Source organism: Paroedura picta, chromosome 11 (genome assembly GCF_049243985.1).
Source record: "Paroedura picta isolate Pp20150507F chromosome 11, Ppicta_v3.0, whole genome shotgun sequence".
In the NCBI taxonomy this organism is placed as follows: domain Eukaryota; kingdom Metazoa; phylum Chordata; class Lepidosauria; order Squamata; family Gekkonidae; genus Paroedura; species Paroedura picta.
Window position 1 is genome coordinate 5549125 of NC_135379.1, and position 18894 is coordinate 5568018.

The following is an 18894-nucleotide window of genomic DNA, read 5'->3' on the forward strand; positions in this document are numbered from 1 at the left end:
ACTATCTTGCCTCAAAGACACCAGTGTATTAAATATATATATTAGGGGAAGGGGGGGGGGAGAGCAGCTTCTTCTGCAGAATGATCCAAGGCAAAAATCAGCATCACAAAATCTGATTGTGTGTTCGTCATGAACATTTGGTGGAAAAAGTCTATCACTACTTGGCATTTTGAAACTCATACAACATGATGATTAAATCCTTCCCTTCCAAATAATGCAAGTCTTCACCATGTCGATTCTTGTGCTGCAGTATTAGAACATTTTTCTGAAGCACTGCTCAGTTCTAAATGTATAGGGGACATCTTTGTATACACAGTATACTTTTTTGGCATTTTAAAATGTAAATATATATTTGGCCATAGGTGGAGAACATTGCTAAGAAATTGCAGAAAGAATGTAATTTCAGTAGCATTCACAGGAATCCACAATGAAGTATTGTACTGTATATACCATATTTGCCGGCATATAAGACAACTGGGCGTATAAGACGACCCCCCAACATTTCCACTCAAAATATAGAGTTTGTTACATTACATTACAGTACTATGGGCCACTATGGGCAGCTATGTCTATCCCAGCTGAAGTGCACCCGGCGTATAGGATGACCCCCCCCCCACTTGGAGGCATGTTTTTCAGGGGGGGGGGGAAGTAGTCTTATACGCCAGCAAATACTGTATGTATCCCCACTACAGAAATACCATGGGTAAAAGCAGACTCTGCTTCTTTTTAATTTACCAAATAACATTTTGGAAAATATACAAGAGTTCCAAATGCAGCACCTCTACCTTGTCTCTTAAATGGAACAAGAGAGAACCTAAGAGAAATCCTTGGGAAAATTCCTTCACTGACCACTGCATAATCCTCTGACTTCACAGACCACAGAATCATAAGAGTTGGAAGGGGCCATGCAGGCCATCCGGTCCAACCCCCCGCTCAACGCGGGATCAGCCCAAAGCATCCTAAAGACTTCTGACAACCTCAGGCACGTCTCTGTACCCTTTCCTATCACTGCCACCTATCTGCTCTGCATACCTACCCTGCCCGGCCCTTAGCTTTGCTCTTGCTTTGCCAAGCTACCCCACTGCTTTGCCTTCCGACTCCCTTTTGGTGCTCCAACTCACCCCTCCCGCCAGCATCACTGCTGCTTCTCACTACTGTCTCTGCAGCTGTCCCTGGGGCTGCTCAAAATTCCAGACATTCCACCTCCAATGCTGCTTCCAGGCCAGATGTGTCTCCTGGCCTCAGCTGGACCTGCTGCAGCTCCCCCCCCCCATCCTCAATCACTTCAGCTGTCACTGGGGCCACTGTTGTCCTGAGCCACCAACCCAATACCTCTGCATCTCAGTCACCGCACCCCCCCCAATCGCTGCAGACATTGATGGGGCTGCTATGGCTCCCAACCACCCCCCATCATTGCTTTTACTGGGCCTGGCACACTGAAGCTCTTCTGCCCCTCATGTCTGCCTACTCCTACTCCTGGAGGTGGAGATATGTGCACTGTCTGCACATGAATAGACAACACCTTTTGTGAGTTTTTTTGAGGGGGGATTTAAGCCGCCCACTGCACATTTTCAACATTTGCAGAATTTTATGCAAACCTGGGGGATCCCTTAAGTTTGCAGAAATATCTGGTTTTAGTCAGTGTGGCCCCATTCAACAAATTTAGATATCCAGATATGGAGCAACACTTTTTTTATTAGAAATACAGATCAATATGGGTCTGTGAGGAATTATACAGTGTAAACAGGGGAGATTCTGAAGGAATATATTGTTTGGAAATTCACATACAGCTCTCCTACAGCAGTTCACAAACCCTTAGTAACTGGAACAGGCAACTTTTCTATTGCCTGACTCTTTCAAAGTTATTCAACTGCATTCAATATTGCATGTCTCTGGTAGCCTACTAAATCATCGTGCCATATATGGTGGGTTTTTCCCTTTCCACTTGAATAACTTTTCTGCATATCTGGGGACTCCCCTCTGCATGCAAACCCACCTAATTTTTTTTTTTATGTTAGGGGCCCAGATGGATTTCTTTAACAAGCAACCCACTACATGGTTTACATACAGTTACAAACTGGGAGTACTATCAGGGACACATAAATGTATTGGGAAATCACCCTTCCCTCTATTCAGTTTACTAATAAATGAAGAAAAGAAAAAATGGAGACAAAGTAGGGGAATGCCCATTTGTCCCTGCTTGCCACAGCTTTATCTCCTTTTACCCCACCTAATTGCCCATGCCACTCAGTCACACATTTTCATCCCCTTCTCCCAACACACCTGGCTGAGCCAAAACCTAAGTCCTAGCTCTGGGTTGCCACCCTGCATAATGCCTTATCCGCACATGATGACCAGTCATTGCTATTGGCCCTCAAGTGATACTTGCAAGTTATTTGCATACTCCGGTTGTCCTTCTCTGGAAGAATCTAGAAAAAGTGGCTCTACAACGTTTCTTCCTTAGGACATTGTCACCTGCATAGTAGTAAACAGTGTCTTTCTGGGGTACGAACAACACACCAAATATTTTAAAAGTTTGGTATTAGTAATTTTAGCTGTTTTCCCAATTTTTCTTTTAAGTTCATGAATGTAATAGCTGTCTAAAATCTTAGGTTCAAACCATCTAGCTTTGGAAATGTAACATTCCTGTGTACGTTACCTAGCATACCACAAAAAAAAAAGGGACAGTTCAAAATTATTGTAACAGAAAACAGAACCTATCCCGGGCTATACTAAACAATTTCACAATAAATACAAATAAACGTTTCTTATCTCTTCTTTTATATATGTATGTATATAAGAACAACCAGAACAGCCTCTAGATTGAACCGTTTTCAATTGGGTTTTCCTAAGTGGTTGTTTTTCAACTTATTGTATTGTTAATGAAGTCCTTCAAAAGGATCAAGTTTTCTTCTCAGAATTTAAATTATATACATGTGGCCTTTGGCTCCCAAGTTCGGGGAGGTCTAGTCAAAAGATTGTAAGCCGTTACCTAGCATGGCAAAGGAGAAAAGTGAATCTACCTAAAAAAGAATATTGTGCCTAAAATCAAAGCTCAAGACATGACTGAATGGCTGACAACATCAACAAACAAAACTGCCCTGGTGGTAACATTATGAAACGTTTTCTATCCCAAAATTTGTTAAAATTTGGCTTGGGATAGAAACAATATCTCAAAATATACATTAAGTTGTAACTAAAATTGAGTTTAACTATATTGTTAGAATTCAGTTACCATAGAATCAAAATAATTTTGTCTAAAAGATCACAGAGGGGAAAATCAGTTCCAAATTTAGGAAGAAAAATTTTACGGGAGAAAATAATTTCTATAATGAGTGATTAAAAAAATAATTGAAACCATGATACAATAATGTTAGGGTCGTGCTCTCTCCTTCTTTTACTTAGTATGATTAGTAGGAGGCAGATAAGCAGAGAAGTTAATTATGTGTACAAATGAAAAATATGGAGACATTCACTAGACCCCAACAAAATAAATTATCTGTGCAATTTGTTAGCTTTACCGTACAGGATTAAATGAGTCTCACATTATTTATCCATGGATGACACTTTTTTTTCATTCATAAGCAATAAAGGTTTGCTCTGGATACCAGAACAGCCAAAAAAGAGTAATATTATAAAGTACATCACACTACAAACTCTTAGTAACAGAATCTGTTCGCTGAGGAGTGCTTCTGCAACTTCAAAGTCTGTTCTGACAACAGCCCACAGTTTTTCCCCACAGCAACTGTAATCAACATACTAAACAAAAATAGCACCAAATCACCCCAATCTCAATATTAGTCAAAAAGTTATACATGACTGTCTCAAGACCACGAACCAAGTGATAATTCCCAAGAGACCATTAAATAATTACAAAAAAACAGGGTTTGTAACAAGTTTAATTAAAACATGCTTACCTGTCTTGACCTTGGCCTCCCAGGAGAAAACTTCCTTTTGGTGATAGCTGGTTTTCCCATGCCAATTTTTGGAGTGAAAGATACATATGTTGCTGGAAGAGCTGCTGAGGATTCTAGCGAGGAAGCCTGACTGCGCATCATGTCATGTGAAGACCCTAACTCTAATGAAGCTGCTGGTGAGGAAGACACACTGGTCTTGTTTATTTCAACGGAGGACGGAAATGAAGAATACGTCTCAGCTGGTGATTTTAAAGATTTCTCTCCTGATGGTGAACTGTCAGTTGCACAACTTTCACTTGCAGGAAGAGATGATGTTTCATAATTTTCAGGAGTGCTACCTCCTTCTGCGTTTTCTGGCACTATCCTTGCTTCTAATGGCTCTTCATTTCTGAAGGAGGGTCTCTCTTTGTTTACCAAAACAAAAGTTTCTGGCTTCTTAGCTATGGTGTCTGGTGTCACAGGTGGAAGCTGACATTCCTCCATGGACACTTCCAACACCTCGGTGCTGTCCTGTGATGGCTTCATTTCCTCCGCTAGCTTGTCTGACACTTGCTGCATTATATCTGGAAGATCTTCAGCCACTTCCATTGGTTTGTCAATGCAATCATCATCAAGCACGGGACTCTTTTTAGAAGACGGTTCCATTGCATCAGTACCAGATTGATCAGAAACTTGTTTTTCCAGTTCACCACTTGTTCTGTCTACTGAAATGTCTGAAACAATGAGAGCATCCCATTTCAGCTTCAAGTGATACTATCGTCGGTAGAACAGTTATCAGAATTTTACAAGTTAAGAGCTACGTTTTACAAAATAAGAGCTATGATCCACATTTTTTCCTAAAAACGCGAGAACAGATATTGGTGCAATAGTGATGATAGAAGTTCTGGAGATATGTGATACATACATGATACTGCGTTGCATTGAGGGATATGACTGGTCTATCAAGGTCTACCAACTTAGACTGGCAGTGCCTCGCCAAGGTCTAATGCAGAGATCTTTCCCATAATGTGCTACCTGATCCCTTCAACTGGAGGTGCCAGGGATTGACCATCCTATCTTTTACATGCAAAGCAGATGCCTTAACCCAGGGGTAGTCAAACTGCGGCCCTCCAGATGTCCATGGACTACAATTCCCAGGAGCCCCTGCCAGTGAATGCTGGCAGGGGCTCCTGGGAATTGTAGTCCATGGACATCTGGAGGGCCACAGTTTGACTACCCCTGCCTTAACCAATGAACCACAGTCCCATCCCTAAAGCCTTGACCTCATATTTTAACATGGTCCTGCAGCATAACATTTGTTTATCTGGAGCTCTTGTCAAAGATTCTGAAAACAAGGATTTTATCTGGTAGCTTGGAATACATTGTTGGTATGCCATTACAGACTGACTGAAATTATTATTATTATTATTATTATTATTATTATTATTATTATTATTATTATTATTATTATTATTATTATTATTATTATTATTATTATTATTATTATTATCTTTCGATTTATTGCCCGCCACTCCCTTACGGCTCGTGGCAGGTTACAACATTTTAAAACCCCCAATAAAATCCATTAAAAACCCTCAGCAACAATTACAATATAACATTATTGGTTAGCAAGCTAACCTGGCAAGATAGGCTAATCAACCTCCCCCTCCTACTACAAGCAGGTGGAGAGGGGATACTGATGGTACTAATCCCCAATCTCAATCCCAGGTCCCGGGTCCCGGGTCCCTGGGGGGGGCATAGATGTTAGCCTCGTCCTCAACCGTAAACCTGGCGGAAGAGCTCCGTCTTGCAGGCCCTGCGGAATGATGGAAGATCTCGCAGGGCCCGCAGCTCTCCCGGGAGCTCATTCCACCAGGTAGGGGCCAGGACCGAAAAGGCCCTGGCCCTGGTCGAGGCCAGGCGTGCTTCCCTGGGGCCGGGAACGACCAGCAGATTTTCTCCCACAGAACGTAAGGCTCTGCAGGGGGCATAGGGCGATAGGCGGTCCCTCAGGTATGTGGGTCCCAACTCGCGTAAAGCCTTGAAGGTTAAAACCAAAACCTTGAACCGGATCCGGGCAGCAATTGGCAACCAGTGCAGCTGCCTCAGCACTGGCTGAATGTGAGCCCTCCAAGGTGTACCAGTGAGGACCCTGGCAGCTGCGTTTTGCACTAGCTGGAGTTTCCGGACCAAGGACAAGGGAAGGCCCGCGTAGAGCGAGTTACAGAAATCTATTCTGGAGGTGACCGTTGCATGGATCACTGTGGCTAGGTGTTCGGGGGACAGGTAGGGCGCTAGTAGTCGGGCCTGGCGAAGCTGGAAAAATGCCTGGCCCGCTACTCTTTTGACCTGCGCCTCCAAGGTCAGGGAGGCGTCAATGATCACACCCAAATTCCTGGCCTGGGACGCGATGGTAAGGTGCGTCCCTCCCAGGGTGGGTAAACGCGCTTCCTGTTCCCGACCCCTACGTCCCAACCACAGGACCTCCGTCTTGGAGGGGTTGAGTTTCAGGCGACTCTGCTGTTGAGTGATGTGACCGTACATGGCCAAGTCAACCTCTCCCCCCCCTTCCTGAAATGGCCAGTAATGGGCCTGGAGGGGGTGGCAGGGATGGGGCCCTGGGTGGGTGTGTACACAGCTATGCTTCCCAATTATATTCCGCATGATTGTGCCACTCCTGGGGTTTCTCAAAGCCTAAAGAATATTTCAGGGGTTTCTCAATGGTAAAAAAGTTGAGAAAGGCTGGGTTATATGCATTATAATAGCATTTTCATGTTTGAATTCCTAAGAGTATCCAAGACAATATTTTTCACTAGAACTGCAGACTGAGGGCCATGCAACAAGATGTGACTTTTAGGTTATCTGCCCCATTTTGGAGCTGCAAGCACAGCAACGAAATGGGGTAACCAAGTCCCTCTCTCAACTGTTTTCGATTAGGAAACTGGTGCAGCACTCAGGAGCCCCTCCTGCTGCCATGATGTAATCTTCAGCAGAGCTGACCTCCCAGAGACTCTTAAAAAGCCACGCCCAAAAGCAAGTCAAGTCTGGGTCAGCAACTCATTAAAATTATACTGTGGAGTTTGGCTCTGAGTGAATGTTTTAATTGAAATATCACTATAATGTGAAACCAGGCAAATCTGGAAGATCTATAAATTCTAGCAACCTTTAAAAACTAAGAAAATCTGCTAACATTAATTTTCTTCAACTAAAATGTTCTCTCTATAATGAGCTACATGTCACTATGTTTATTTATCAGTGGGAAGTGTTTATCAGCTGAACATTTTAAGATTAGATTAGAAACAAGTAAAGGGAGAGGACTACAGCAAAAGGGAATAGCTAAATTACTACATTGTCTTCTAAATTGGTATCCACAAATTTCTCATTCCACTGAGTGACTGAGAAGAAACAGGAGCAGTCATGCTCCTAGGCATCCAGTATTTACACATTTCTTCAGATTGTCTCAAGAGTATTTTATTTCACACATTGATATAATACATGATTGTCATGGAAAAATCAGCAAATACTTTCAGACAGTATACATACTCTTTTTCTGCCTACTTCGCTTACAAAAATAAGAGAAGTAGGCAGAAAATTTTTTTCTTTCTCATCACATGAAGGAGTCTACTATTCCACATTTTGCAACTAACAATGTTAAGATTTTCCAAACATTTTGTATTGTCTAAAACAGGGGTAAGTCAAACTGCGTCCCTCCAGATGTCCATGGACTGCAATTCCCATGAGCCCCTGCCAGCAAATGCTGGCAGGGGCTCATGGGAATTGTAGTCCATGGACATCTGGAGGGACGCAGTTTGACTACCCCTGCCCTACGTAATTATATACTTTATCTGGTTACCCAATGTTCTTACCATCTATGATGCATCCGATGGCTGACTCTTGAGCAAGGCTGCTATCTGTTATTAGCTCGTCCTTGTTTACCACATCATCTGCACCATTTTCTATTTCCATTTCATCTGCACAAACTTAAGCAGCAGCAGAAAACACTTTATCAGTCTTGATGCATTTATTGCATTATCCTATTGTCAGTAACTGCTATCATAGCTTGACCTTTGTTTTAAGAACACAAAGTGGTATTTTGGCAGTGTGGTTTCAATGAACTAGTTCAGAATAGTTCCAAACACAAGTAGAATAGCCATGGTAATTTTCTTCATAAATTAAGGGAATTATTTTCATAGTCAGCTAAACCACCACATAAGCATCTATCAGGCATGAAAGCGATCCAGCGACATGGTGAATTACATTCTTTTTACTTTTTGCATTAATTCTGCTAAACTTTGTAGCTGCAGAGTTAAATTGCCTTTGTATGAATTCGCATTGCCATCTAAGGATGATCCTGCAAAGAACTTGACCGCTTGCTGATCTCCATGAGCTTTAACAATGTGCAGCATCGGCAACTTTCATCCTGCCTGAATCACTCAGTGAAAACAGAGCATGAATTTTCTACTTGATCTCTAGAGTTTAGATAAAGTTTCAAGAACAAATCCCAGTTTCTCAAACTAATAATCTATCTTTTGGGCTCAAGCTTACTGTGATGTACATCAGCTAGAAAGACCCAACATACTTCGTTCTAGTAATTCTCATTAAAATGCACTAAAGCAAGTAGGCACAGAGAAGATGTCTCTACAGGAATATCACATTTTATGAGAAGACAGAGCATATTATTGTAAAAAAGCACAACGAAGGTCCCTTTTTATGTGAAAGAGCTCCGCAAATCCTAAAACTGATTGGAGATGCTGTGACTTTCAGTGACTAATCTATTCCTCTATGAGACTCCAAAATCATTAAAAATGAAATTTAAACTTCAGTTTGAATGAAATGAGATTTCACACTGGTTTCAAATCTGGGTCTAAAGTGTAGAAGTGATCTCTTGAGTGTATGGCGCACTAATAGCTTCATATTATTCTTCGTCATTAAAATAGTGCCATTTTTCCTATGAAAAGAACATGTCCCTCAGTTTTTCTTCCAGTATGAAATAGGACCAAGTCACTATTAAGACACTTTTTCTACGTGTCATTATCTTCCAATTGATCATTATTATTATTGTTCCATTTAAAACATTTCTACACTCCCTGTTCAAAGAACCTGCCTGAGGCGGTATAGAAAACCATCATCATGTCAACAGGTCTTCTAATAGTCAAGTCAACCAAATCTGAGAACAGCTAAATTCAGTGACTGGAGCTGTGAATGGACCATCGTTTCATATTCTAATAGCAAAGTCAGCCAGATCTTTGGATCCTTAAATCTGGCACCCGGATCTGGGAATGGGCAAGTCAGATTTTTCCACAAGTCTGAAAAGGGCCCCAAGGTTTGAAGAAAAATGAGAAATCTTTTTTTAAAATACACTGAAAGGCTTTTTTTAAAAAACCCAAAAATGATAAAAGGAGAGCCTGTAGCTTTAAGACACGTCCTTTGGTGATTGTTCCTGGCAACCACAATATTCCAGGCTGGATTGGTGTGAGTAAGAATGCAAGGTTGGAGGGCAGAGTCCTTTCCAGGCCTATTTTGGCCTTTGAGGAAGGATTGATTGGGACCAAGCCATAGGGTTGCCAGCTCCAGGTTGGGAAATTCTCAAGATTTTGTGGTAGAGACTGAGGTTAGGATTTGGGGAGGGAAAAAAGGTCTCAGCTGAATGTAATGCTATACAATCCATCTTCCAAAGTAGTAATTTCCTCCAGTGGGAAAGATCTTTGTCATCTAGAGCAAGGGTAGTCAATCTGTGGTCCTCCAGATGTCCATGGACTACAATTCCCATGAGCCCCTGCTGACATTTGCTGGCAGGGGCTCATGGGAATTGTAGTCCATGAACATCTGAAGGACCACAGGTTGACTACCCCTGTTCTAGGGTTCAATTGTAATTCTGGAAGATCTCCAAATCCTCCTTGGACACTGGGTAACCCTAGGCATGGAAGTAATGTCTGGTGATTTGATACCACCCAACTTGCATGATTAAACTGGGCCTGGCTGCTTGCTACTGTTCAACAGTAACCACCCTACAAAACCCAGTGTGTGGTAGCTGTCAAAGATTCAGAGTAGGGTCTGGGAGTCCCAGGTTCAAATCCCCATCTTCCTACAGAATCTAATTGGGTGCTTATGTTAGTAACATACTTGCAGCCTAACCTACTGCACAGGGTTGCTGTGAGGATAAAAAGGAGGAGAGGAGAATAATATAAGCTGTTCTGGAGTCCAGTAAGGAGATGGGTGGGGTATAAGTGAAGTAAATTAATAATATAGTTGATTAGAGGTAGATAAGTAGATTGGTGAATGGCCGAAGAGATAATGAGGCAGAAAAAGGGGAGAGGATGTGAGGGTTGTCAGTAAAAGGGAAACAATGTGGGGGATACTGGGGAAAGTGATGTGTCCCCCCACAAGTCCTTGAGGGTTCCCTACTATAGAACTGGTTCTGGCCCAGCAGCTGGTACCACACAAATAAGCCACATTTTCCTAGGCAGAGGCTGTGAGAAGCAGCTGAAGAAAGAGGCAGATAAAGTTAGGTTGGCTGTTGGGTAGGAAAGAGAGGGGGAAGCAGGAAAAGGGGAGACACTATAGGGGCTTTCAGGAAAAGGAAGGACAAAATAGTGAGGGAGGCAAAAATGGAATGCCCATCGCAAGTCTCTGCAGATTTCGAGAACATAATAAAACTTGGCAATATGACACCAAAATTAAAACCCATTGTTAAACATCCATCCAGCCCTGACGTAAAAACATAACTAAGCAGCTTAACACGAGCCAGAGTTTTCACAGTACATGGAGACTGGGGCGGGAATGCAGATCTTTCACCACATACAGCCCCTGTAGCTTGTCCCTGACTGCTACATTTTGGAGCAGTTTTTAAACACTGCCTCACATAGAACACATTACACTAATCTAACCAAGATCTTGACACAGCAGGAAAATGTACTTCATTTTAAAAACATGGGAACAATCTCATAATTAATCCTGTTAGATTTTGCTACACACAGTGGCATGAAAGATACACTTGTTTTCAAGGTTTGGGTCTTTCTCCTTGAGTTCTACCAATTTAGAGGTACATGAACAATTTTTTAATCCTTCCATTTTTTTGCTGCACTGATAACTATAGGTTTACCCTCGGGTATTAGAAAGACAAGAAGCAGGTGGGAAACAGATGTGATATAATACGTTTTACCTGTGCCAGCTTCAGGAAGCAGTTGGGCAGTCTCCACGATATCACATGACTGTGAATGTACTTCTTCCCCTTCTGAATGTTTGCAGAGGCTGCAGATGTATTCTTTTAACTGAACATCCAGATCATTATCTGGAGGTTTGTCACATTCTATGTGAATCCATCTGGAGAGAAACATAAATAAACCTTAATTCATCTATTTAAATGTTTCACTAAAATCCAATATATATATGGGGGGGGGGGATAACCCATGACTTCTTGTGGAGCAAATTTAAATGAATACCAAAAAGAGATTTTAGAAGTCAGAATGCAGATTGACTCAGCCAACTTTTCATACCCTGTGCACACACACTCTAACGGGTATTACAATAGCTTTCAGTATATAATTCTTTAGCACAGTGGTCCCCAACCTGCGGGCCGCGGCCCACTGCCAGGCCGCGAAGGCCATGGTGCCGGGCCGCGGCTCCCTCTCCCCGCCCTGCCCGCAGTAAGAAACTTCCCAGGCCGCAAGCTTGCGGCCCGGGAAGCTTCTTACTGTGGGAGAGGGGGGAGCGGGAATCAGGGCCGCACCCGCGCATCACGCATGTGTGGCCGAAATCGTGAATGCGCGGCACTTTCACGCATGCGTTGGGGACCACTGCTTTAGCAGATATAACAGACAAGATTTATTTCTGGAAATATAAGTAGCTGAACAGCCAAACCCATATGACAGTTATTTTTATATATTTGTAGTACAACATGCATATTCCATCTTTCCCCACCGCCGAAGCCATCATCACAATTCATAATCAAATCATGCAACCATAAACCCCTGAATTCCCTCTTCAACCTAATAAAGTCTAGGAACATACAATAAACACAACAAAATGCAAACTATCCCTATGTGTGGATTGAATTCACCCTCCTATTATAAATACCTTGATGGTAAATTCTATTTATGGCTAGCAGTAACTGTTGTGCATATGACAATGAATTAGTGTTGGGGGTCACAAATGGGCACCAAAAGGAAAGCAAAATGCAAAACAGAGCTCCCATTAAAGGTTTAGAGCCATTAAGAACATGCAACAGATTTAGCCGATCATTAAGACTGAGAGTTAGGGCTTCTTACCTTTTGCACATATGGCAACGCAGCTTGTCTTTTTGCAAGTCTGGATGGGATGATTTTTCACAGAAAGGACAAGGTAGGTTGTCATGCTGACGGTAACAACTGTCACACATAAGACAATTGTGATGCCACTGACTACTTGTACGTGTACCACATTCTGCGCATACCCTGCAGTTCTGAAAAACCAGGAAACAGCTGGACATAATTCAAGCACAAAATACTAGGGAAAATGAAATAATATGATAAAAGGAACATTTCAGTTGTTGCCATCAAACTATAAATCATATTTAAACTCACTTTGCATTTCCAGCCATTTGTTGGTACAGAGTCCATAACTGGTTGTAAACAAAAGGTGTGATACCCTTTGTCACATGTATCACACACAAGCATCTTGTTGTCTTCTCCGGAATGCCTTAAGAAAAGGGTCAGCAGTTTAAATTTTATTAGGTAAGAAAGAACAAAAATATATTCCTTAAGAATTGGTATAACTTTGGAGGAAGAGAGCGGGGCACGTGGGTCAAAAGGTACAAGATAAGGAAATGCTAGATTCTCAAATGAAATCACCTTATACTCCAACTGGCACTTTTTGCCACTAGGACCGTTTATGCACTGGAGGTTTCATGCCGAGCTGCAGGCTAGAGTTTTAGTCGTGGCAGGTTGCCCCACCTCTTCCTGCACCCACACGAGGGAGCGCTTGGCCCAGTGCACCTCACCCGCCCCCGATTTGTACTCCTGCATGAGAGCTGGGGCAGTGAAGTTCCCAGTGCATAAACGGTCTAGAAGAAAACACATGCTTATTAACCTATGTCACAGGTGCAATGTGGAAAGCCACAACTTTATGCTGATGCTGCAAAGAGTGTAGATCAGGGGTAGTCAAACTGCGGCCCTCCAGATGTCCATGGACTACAATTCCCAGGAGCCCCCTGCCAGCATTCGCTGGCAGGGGGCTCCTGGGAATTGTAGTCCATGGACATCTGGAGGGCCGCAGTTTGACTACCCCTGGTGTAGATGTTTGCATAAGCATGGACCACATTCCAGTTTCACCTACTTGCAGTTCTGGCACACTTTGCAGTCAGGACACTGCCAACCTGCCCGCTTGATAGGTGTCACATGGATATCCAGGCACATCCCATGGTAATGCTGGCCACAGGTAGTACAAAAAAGTTGATCTAGGAGGTCTCCAGGGCTATCACACAACGCACAGTTCGCTTCTTCCTTTGCTACAAATTAATAGGCAGCTTTTGAATCATTTAGAGAAATTTTTTTTTTGAAAAATAGCTTAACATTACATTAATGACATTATCTGAGTATTATTCTAACTTTATATAAGGACTGCAGTCAAGTCTAGAGAACACTGTATTCTGGAATAAAGTAACAAGTAAGTTTGTTATGAATACGTGGAGTGGACCCGCCCTGAGCCAACCGGGAAGGATGGACTATAAAAATAAAATTATTATTATTATGTGATTTACCAGTGAAGTGTATAGACAGGTTAAATCTTTTATCAATGAAACTTTACTGTTCATTTCCTTACTTTGACAGATATATAGTAGCAATTATGTTTGTTCCTATGGTAGAGGTGTATCAAGAATGATGGGGAAGGCAGCCAGAAAGGATTGGCTCTCTTCTGCCATGTCTCACCTGTTCTGCTGAACACCTGATAGACAGTATAGTGGGCGGAGATTTCCTGCCACTTGGTGTTTATAAGAGTTGTAGTCCAAGCTATAATGGGATATTTTGCTATATTAGCATATTAAGCTATTAACGTGGATACACTCACTACTGCAGCAGTGCAATTTCCCAAGGCACGTTATATCAATGTTGTAGGGAAAATATCAAAAAACATTTTGGCTGAGTGTTGCACAAATGCTACTGTGAACAGGTCAGAAGCCTGGGTATTTCAGCATCATGAGAATCAATAAGAAGCTTGCTTCATAGAAAGCAATAGCAAGGTGCTAAACAGGCTGCGTCTAGATTAGTATATGTATGTATGCATTTTTCTTTTCCTTGATATTATCATTCATCTCTTTTTTTCTCACTTTTCTGAATCGCTTTTATGGCAAATGACAAAACACTAGAGATCTAATTCTACTGCTATACCCTATTAAAATTCATTCATCTGTCAGATATGCACTACAGACCAACATGTCCATAGTTCAAGCCATACACTTCTTTTCTCCTCCAAAGGTTGTACTACTTGCTGTCCCCTTTTGCATTGCAGAAACCTTCCCTGCTGTCCCGTCCCCCCCGCCAACACACACACATTCTTCATTCCTGACAGACTGCAGACAAGGATAGGGGGCAACTCAACTATAATGTGAGCAGGATTCACAATGACTCGACCGTAATGTACTAAGGGATTTATGGAGATAGAATGGGTTGTACAGGTGATTGACAGAGATGTGGTTAACAGAACAGTCTCTGGCTGCCATTGCCTTAAATGATCAGTGCAGGCAAAAGGTGCTAGCAACTGAGAGATGGACAATGCAGAATTACATTTAGTAGTTTGAAAGGCACCAAAACCAAGGGAAGCAAGAGGCCAAGTGAGGGCTGGATTGGACAAAGAGATCAGATTAATTAGACACAAGAGAGTACTAGGGGGACGAGTTTTAGAGATGTAAACAGAAAAGATTGGAGTGGAAATGGATCAGAAGCTGCAGAAGCTAAGGAAGGCTCAAGCACAACTAGGGGTGTGCTTCAGCTTGGTTCGGCTGCCTCAGTGATCACTGAAGCCCAAAGCTGCACATAGGAGGCCAGGGTTGAGGAAAGGAGGGGTGTTGGTGGTGCGACAGCCGGTGGCCGCACAGAGGCGCAGAGCTCTGCACTTGTGTGCGACAGCCAGCTGGCGCGCTGCTGATGTTTCTCCTCTCCACGCTGCAACACTGGCCACTTCGGGCTTCGGTGACCGCCAAGGCAGCCGAACCGAGCCGAAGCGCCCAACCCTAACATATACTAACTTGAAATAATCCAAATCACTTTCTTTTCTAAATTTGACTACTGATACTCACATCTTTGCGGAGCCTGATCAATGTGGTCTGGGCAAAGAAGGGAGAAGCGACTGAAATCCTGAAAAGTGCCTGCTCCAGCAGCACATGGGTAATGGTAGATCTGGGTGCATTTCTCTTCACAGCATTTGATAGTGGCTCCAAGGTGCTTGCAATATGCACATGGCTGAAAAATATAACAGGCACTTATTTAGTATTAACAAAAATAAAACCAACACCAAGAAATTACAGCACTTCACAAGCTATCCCTAATCTACTATAAAATAGCCATAATAAGCTTTTTTAAAAAACAAAATCAGTCCAATAGCACCTTTAAGACTAACAAAGATTTATTCAAGGTGTGAGCTTTCGGGTGCAAGCTCTCTTCCTCAGACTATGAACTGACCATCATGACAGTTAAATTAGTAAACTGTGTCACAACATCCAAATACAGCCATGTGATAATTCTTTGCTAAAACAGCCAATCAGTCCCCTCAAATTCAGTTGTAGTCCACACAAACATAGGAGAAATTAAACTATCCGTCAGCGTTAGATGTTCCAGGCCAAATAGGGTGCTAGTAGTTTGGCTTGGAAAGATCGAAAAACTTCAGCCGCGCTACTCTCAGATATGTTGGACCCAGACAGCAATTGGCCTTGAAGGTCAAAATCAAAACCTTGAATAGGATCCAGAATTCAATTGGGAGCCAAGGATGGGTCTTATGTGGGCTTTCCACAGTGTTTACGTGAGAGCCTGGGCTGCTGTATTCTGGACCAGCTGCAATTTCTGGGTCAGAGACAAGGAGAGGCCTGCGTAGAGTGAATTACAGTAATCAAGCTCAGATATTACTGTTGCATGGATCACTGTAGCAAGGCATTCTGGGGCCAAATAGGATGCTAGGAATGTTTTGCATTCTCACCAAGAGCTTCAAACATGGGTTGTTTCAATTTAAAAAGAAAAAAAAATGTGTGTGATGTGTGTGATGTGTGTGTGTGTTGGTTGTTTTCCAGGCTTACTGAGCCATCAGTTTAGCAGCTCTAGCACTTCAACTTTATACTATTTCTTCCTGAGGTTATCAACTTTGTCATCAATTTTACACAAGGGAATTACATAAATTAGATTTTCAGAATTAGAACAGTCTGGAGTAACTTGAGAAACAGCGAAAAAGCCCCCCATATGTTGATTTACCGTACCCATATGGGGAGAGGGGAGAAGAGAAAAACGGAATCCCTAACAACATTTAATTGAACCCTCAAAACACATGATAAACTTATGCTGGCAATTAAAATCACTTGGCAACTAAGGCAGACACTAATTTTATGGCCGATGTGATATATATAATCTGAACCAAATAAAACAGGATTTAAGGACATCAACATTTGTTGAATTTATAAAGCTGAGTGATAAAGCACTCGGAAGTAATAAATCCCCACACAGAGTTTTTGTAGCAGCTGCTAACTTGAAGGCTTATTTCTTTTCCCGACAACAGCAGCCTTCTTTCACCACAATACAAGAAGCTAAAGTAAGTTGTTATTGTAACTCAACCTGGCTTTTGACAAAGAAAAGTTCAAACAGCCCATGAGCAAAATGTTTTTAAAGCTGCCCTACATAAAAAGGTACCAATTTAGTTTGGAAGCATGGAAATATTTCATAAGGTGATTTTTTTTAAAAAAATGTCAATGCACATTATTCCATACACTGATGTGAATTTTAAAAGTACAGGTACAAAACAAATGGTGCCCAAGAAGTGCCTGCTTAAAGATGACTCTTCAGAGAACACACTCTTCTTTTGCGGAATAAAATATTCACATGATCAAAAAGATGCCAGAACAAGCATGTCTCCGTTGCTATTATAAAGCAAAACCAATTCTGATAAAGTTTCTTCAATCAAGGAAAATTTGACTTTATGAACATGCACGAGGTAGCAAGTTAAGATCAATTAATGCCACAGTTAGTTTAATGAAATAATTTATTCAAATGATAAATGACATTAAACATGAATTCCCACATATTACATAGGTATACAGTAAACAGTACATATTGGTACTGGTATACTTGTACATACAGGTTACCTAGTGACATCTATAAGTTATTACAATGAACTGTCTGAACTATTTATTAAACTGTAAATAAGATTTAACTTCTCCTTATATTTAACAGCTATAATACTGAAGTATGACAGGACAGGAAATTATTTGTCATAACATTGTTAATTAGAATTTTCTGTTCCTTTTATTAAAGAGATTTCATTTACTACTGTGTTACTTCCAGTTTTGACCAGTAATGACATATTCGTGTTGCCCTAACACCAGCATCCATTCCGCCCTTCACATTTCTTCTCAATGGTGCCTGAGGTGTTAGCAGGCAACAAGTCAGGAGGCCTCCTGCTTCTTACATCCCTAAATCAGATGCTGAGTTAGTTTAAATCCATTGAAATCAATGGATTCAAATTGGAACAAGCCTGCAAAGGATTGCACTGTAAAACTACTAAAGAATACTAGAAACTCCAGAGTTGCATTGTTCAGCTGTATTACCTGGATTTCTTTGTCATGGCTTGTGTAGCATACTGGTCCTCTTGGGTTACTAAACTAGGGAATTCAACCTCTTAGCAAGTACAGTTCCACTTTCTAGTTCTATTTCAGTCTGACTCAGACAGTTCAGTTCAAAGTTTCCCCTTTGTGATTGGAATAAAGCTATCTATTGATTATATGTCTTCTGTGTACTCTCCCCTTCCTCATATTTAACAGTCTGACCCAGAAATTTAAATTACCTAATTGCCATATGAACTTTCTGTATGTAATTCAATTATGTGGCCATCTTTAGTATTTGCTGGGGGGGGGGGAGAACAGACACATTTGCCAACTTTTTCTACTGACTTCCACAGAACATTAAGCTCATACTTAGCATAAGCCATAACTGTTAAATAAATGATACCCTTTTGATAAATATACAAAAACATTGATTTTCCAACCCTTTCGCGATGTCCCAAAACAGATGTGCACAACTGCAAAATCCATTTCCATCCTACTTTATGAAGTGCAATGACATTTTTACAACGATGCATGATCTCCTCACCCAGGGATAAAAAAACCCATAACAACACTTCACCATCTGTTTGTTAATTTTGCATTCAGTTAACTTTGCATTCCAAACTAATAATCATTTCTCTTTTAATACAGAATGTTCCTTTGATAGGCCTGATAATTTTAACGGGTTTATATAATACTGGGTGGCCCATCGATAATGCTGCCATTGTTTTTATTCTATTGTCATCATTGCTACTGGATGGGAGACCCATATTTATTCCCTTCCACTACCCCGATAAATGTGTAACAAATTTTAAAAATATATTAAAAACCCATTTAGGAAACCCTTCCAAGGCTGTCAAGAAACCCCAGTTCAATGGCTCTCCATTTTTTGTTCGATGGGTGGCTCGCCTATAGAATGCCTTCCTTCCCATTTCCTCATACTCTCCTCCTCCCAATCCCTTCAAACCAACTAGGACTGAACACATGCCTAGAAATACCACAAAACAAAAACAAGAGAACACAGTCACTCTCACAATCTCAACTTCCACCCCCGTATGACATGATCTTAACTTGAAGAGCTGGTTTTTATACCCTGCTTTCACTACCCAAAGGAGTCTCAAAGCAGCTTACATTCACCTTCCCTTCCTCTCTCCACAACAAAGACCCTGTGAGGGAGGGGAGGATAAGAGAGCTTCTGACAGGACTGCTTGGTCAGAGCAGCAC

The 18894-nt window shown here is 41.7% G+C and overlaps 1 protein-coding gene across 10 annotated transcripts in view; it reads right to left on the reverse strand.

The window, feature by feature from the left end:
* KMT2C (lysine methyltransferase 2C) overlaps positions 1-18894 on the reverse strand; it is a 146806-nt gene that overhangs the window by 64992 nt on the left and 62920 nt on the right. For all 10 annotated transcript variants that reach the window (XM_077302806.1, XM_077302813.1, XM_077302807.1 and 7 more), the window contains exons 7-13: positions 15169-15331; positions 13209-13380; positions 12458-12572; positions 12164-12336; positions 11059-11219; positions 7763-7876; positions 3918-4630 (exon numbers count right to left, since the gene is read on the reverse strand). In XM_077302806.1, coding sequence (XP_077158921.1) covers positions 3918-4630; positions 7763-7876; positions 11059-11219; positions 12164-12336; positions 12458-12572; positions 13209-13380; positions 15169-15331 — 1611 coding nt within the window. The remainder of the gene's footprint in view (positions 1-3917; positions 4631-7762; positions 7877-11058; positions 11220-12163; positions 12337-12457; positions 12573-13208; positions 13381-15168; positions 15332-18894) is intronic.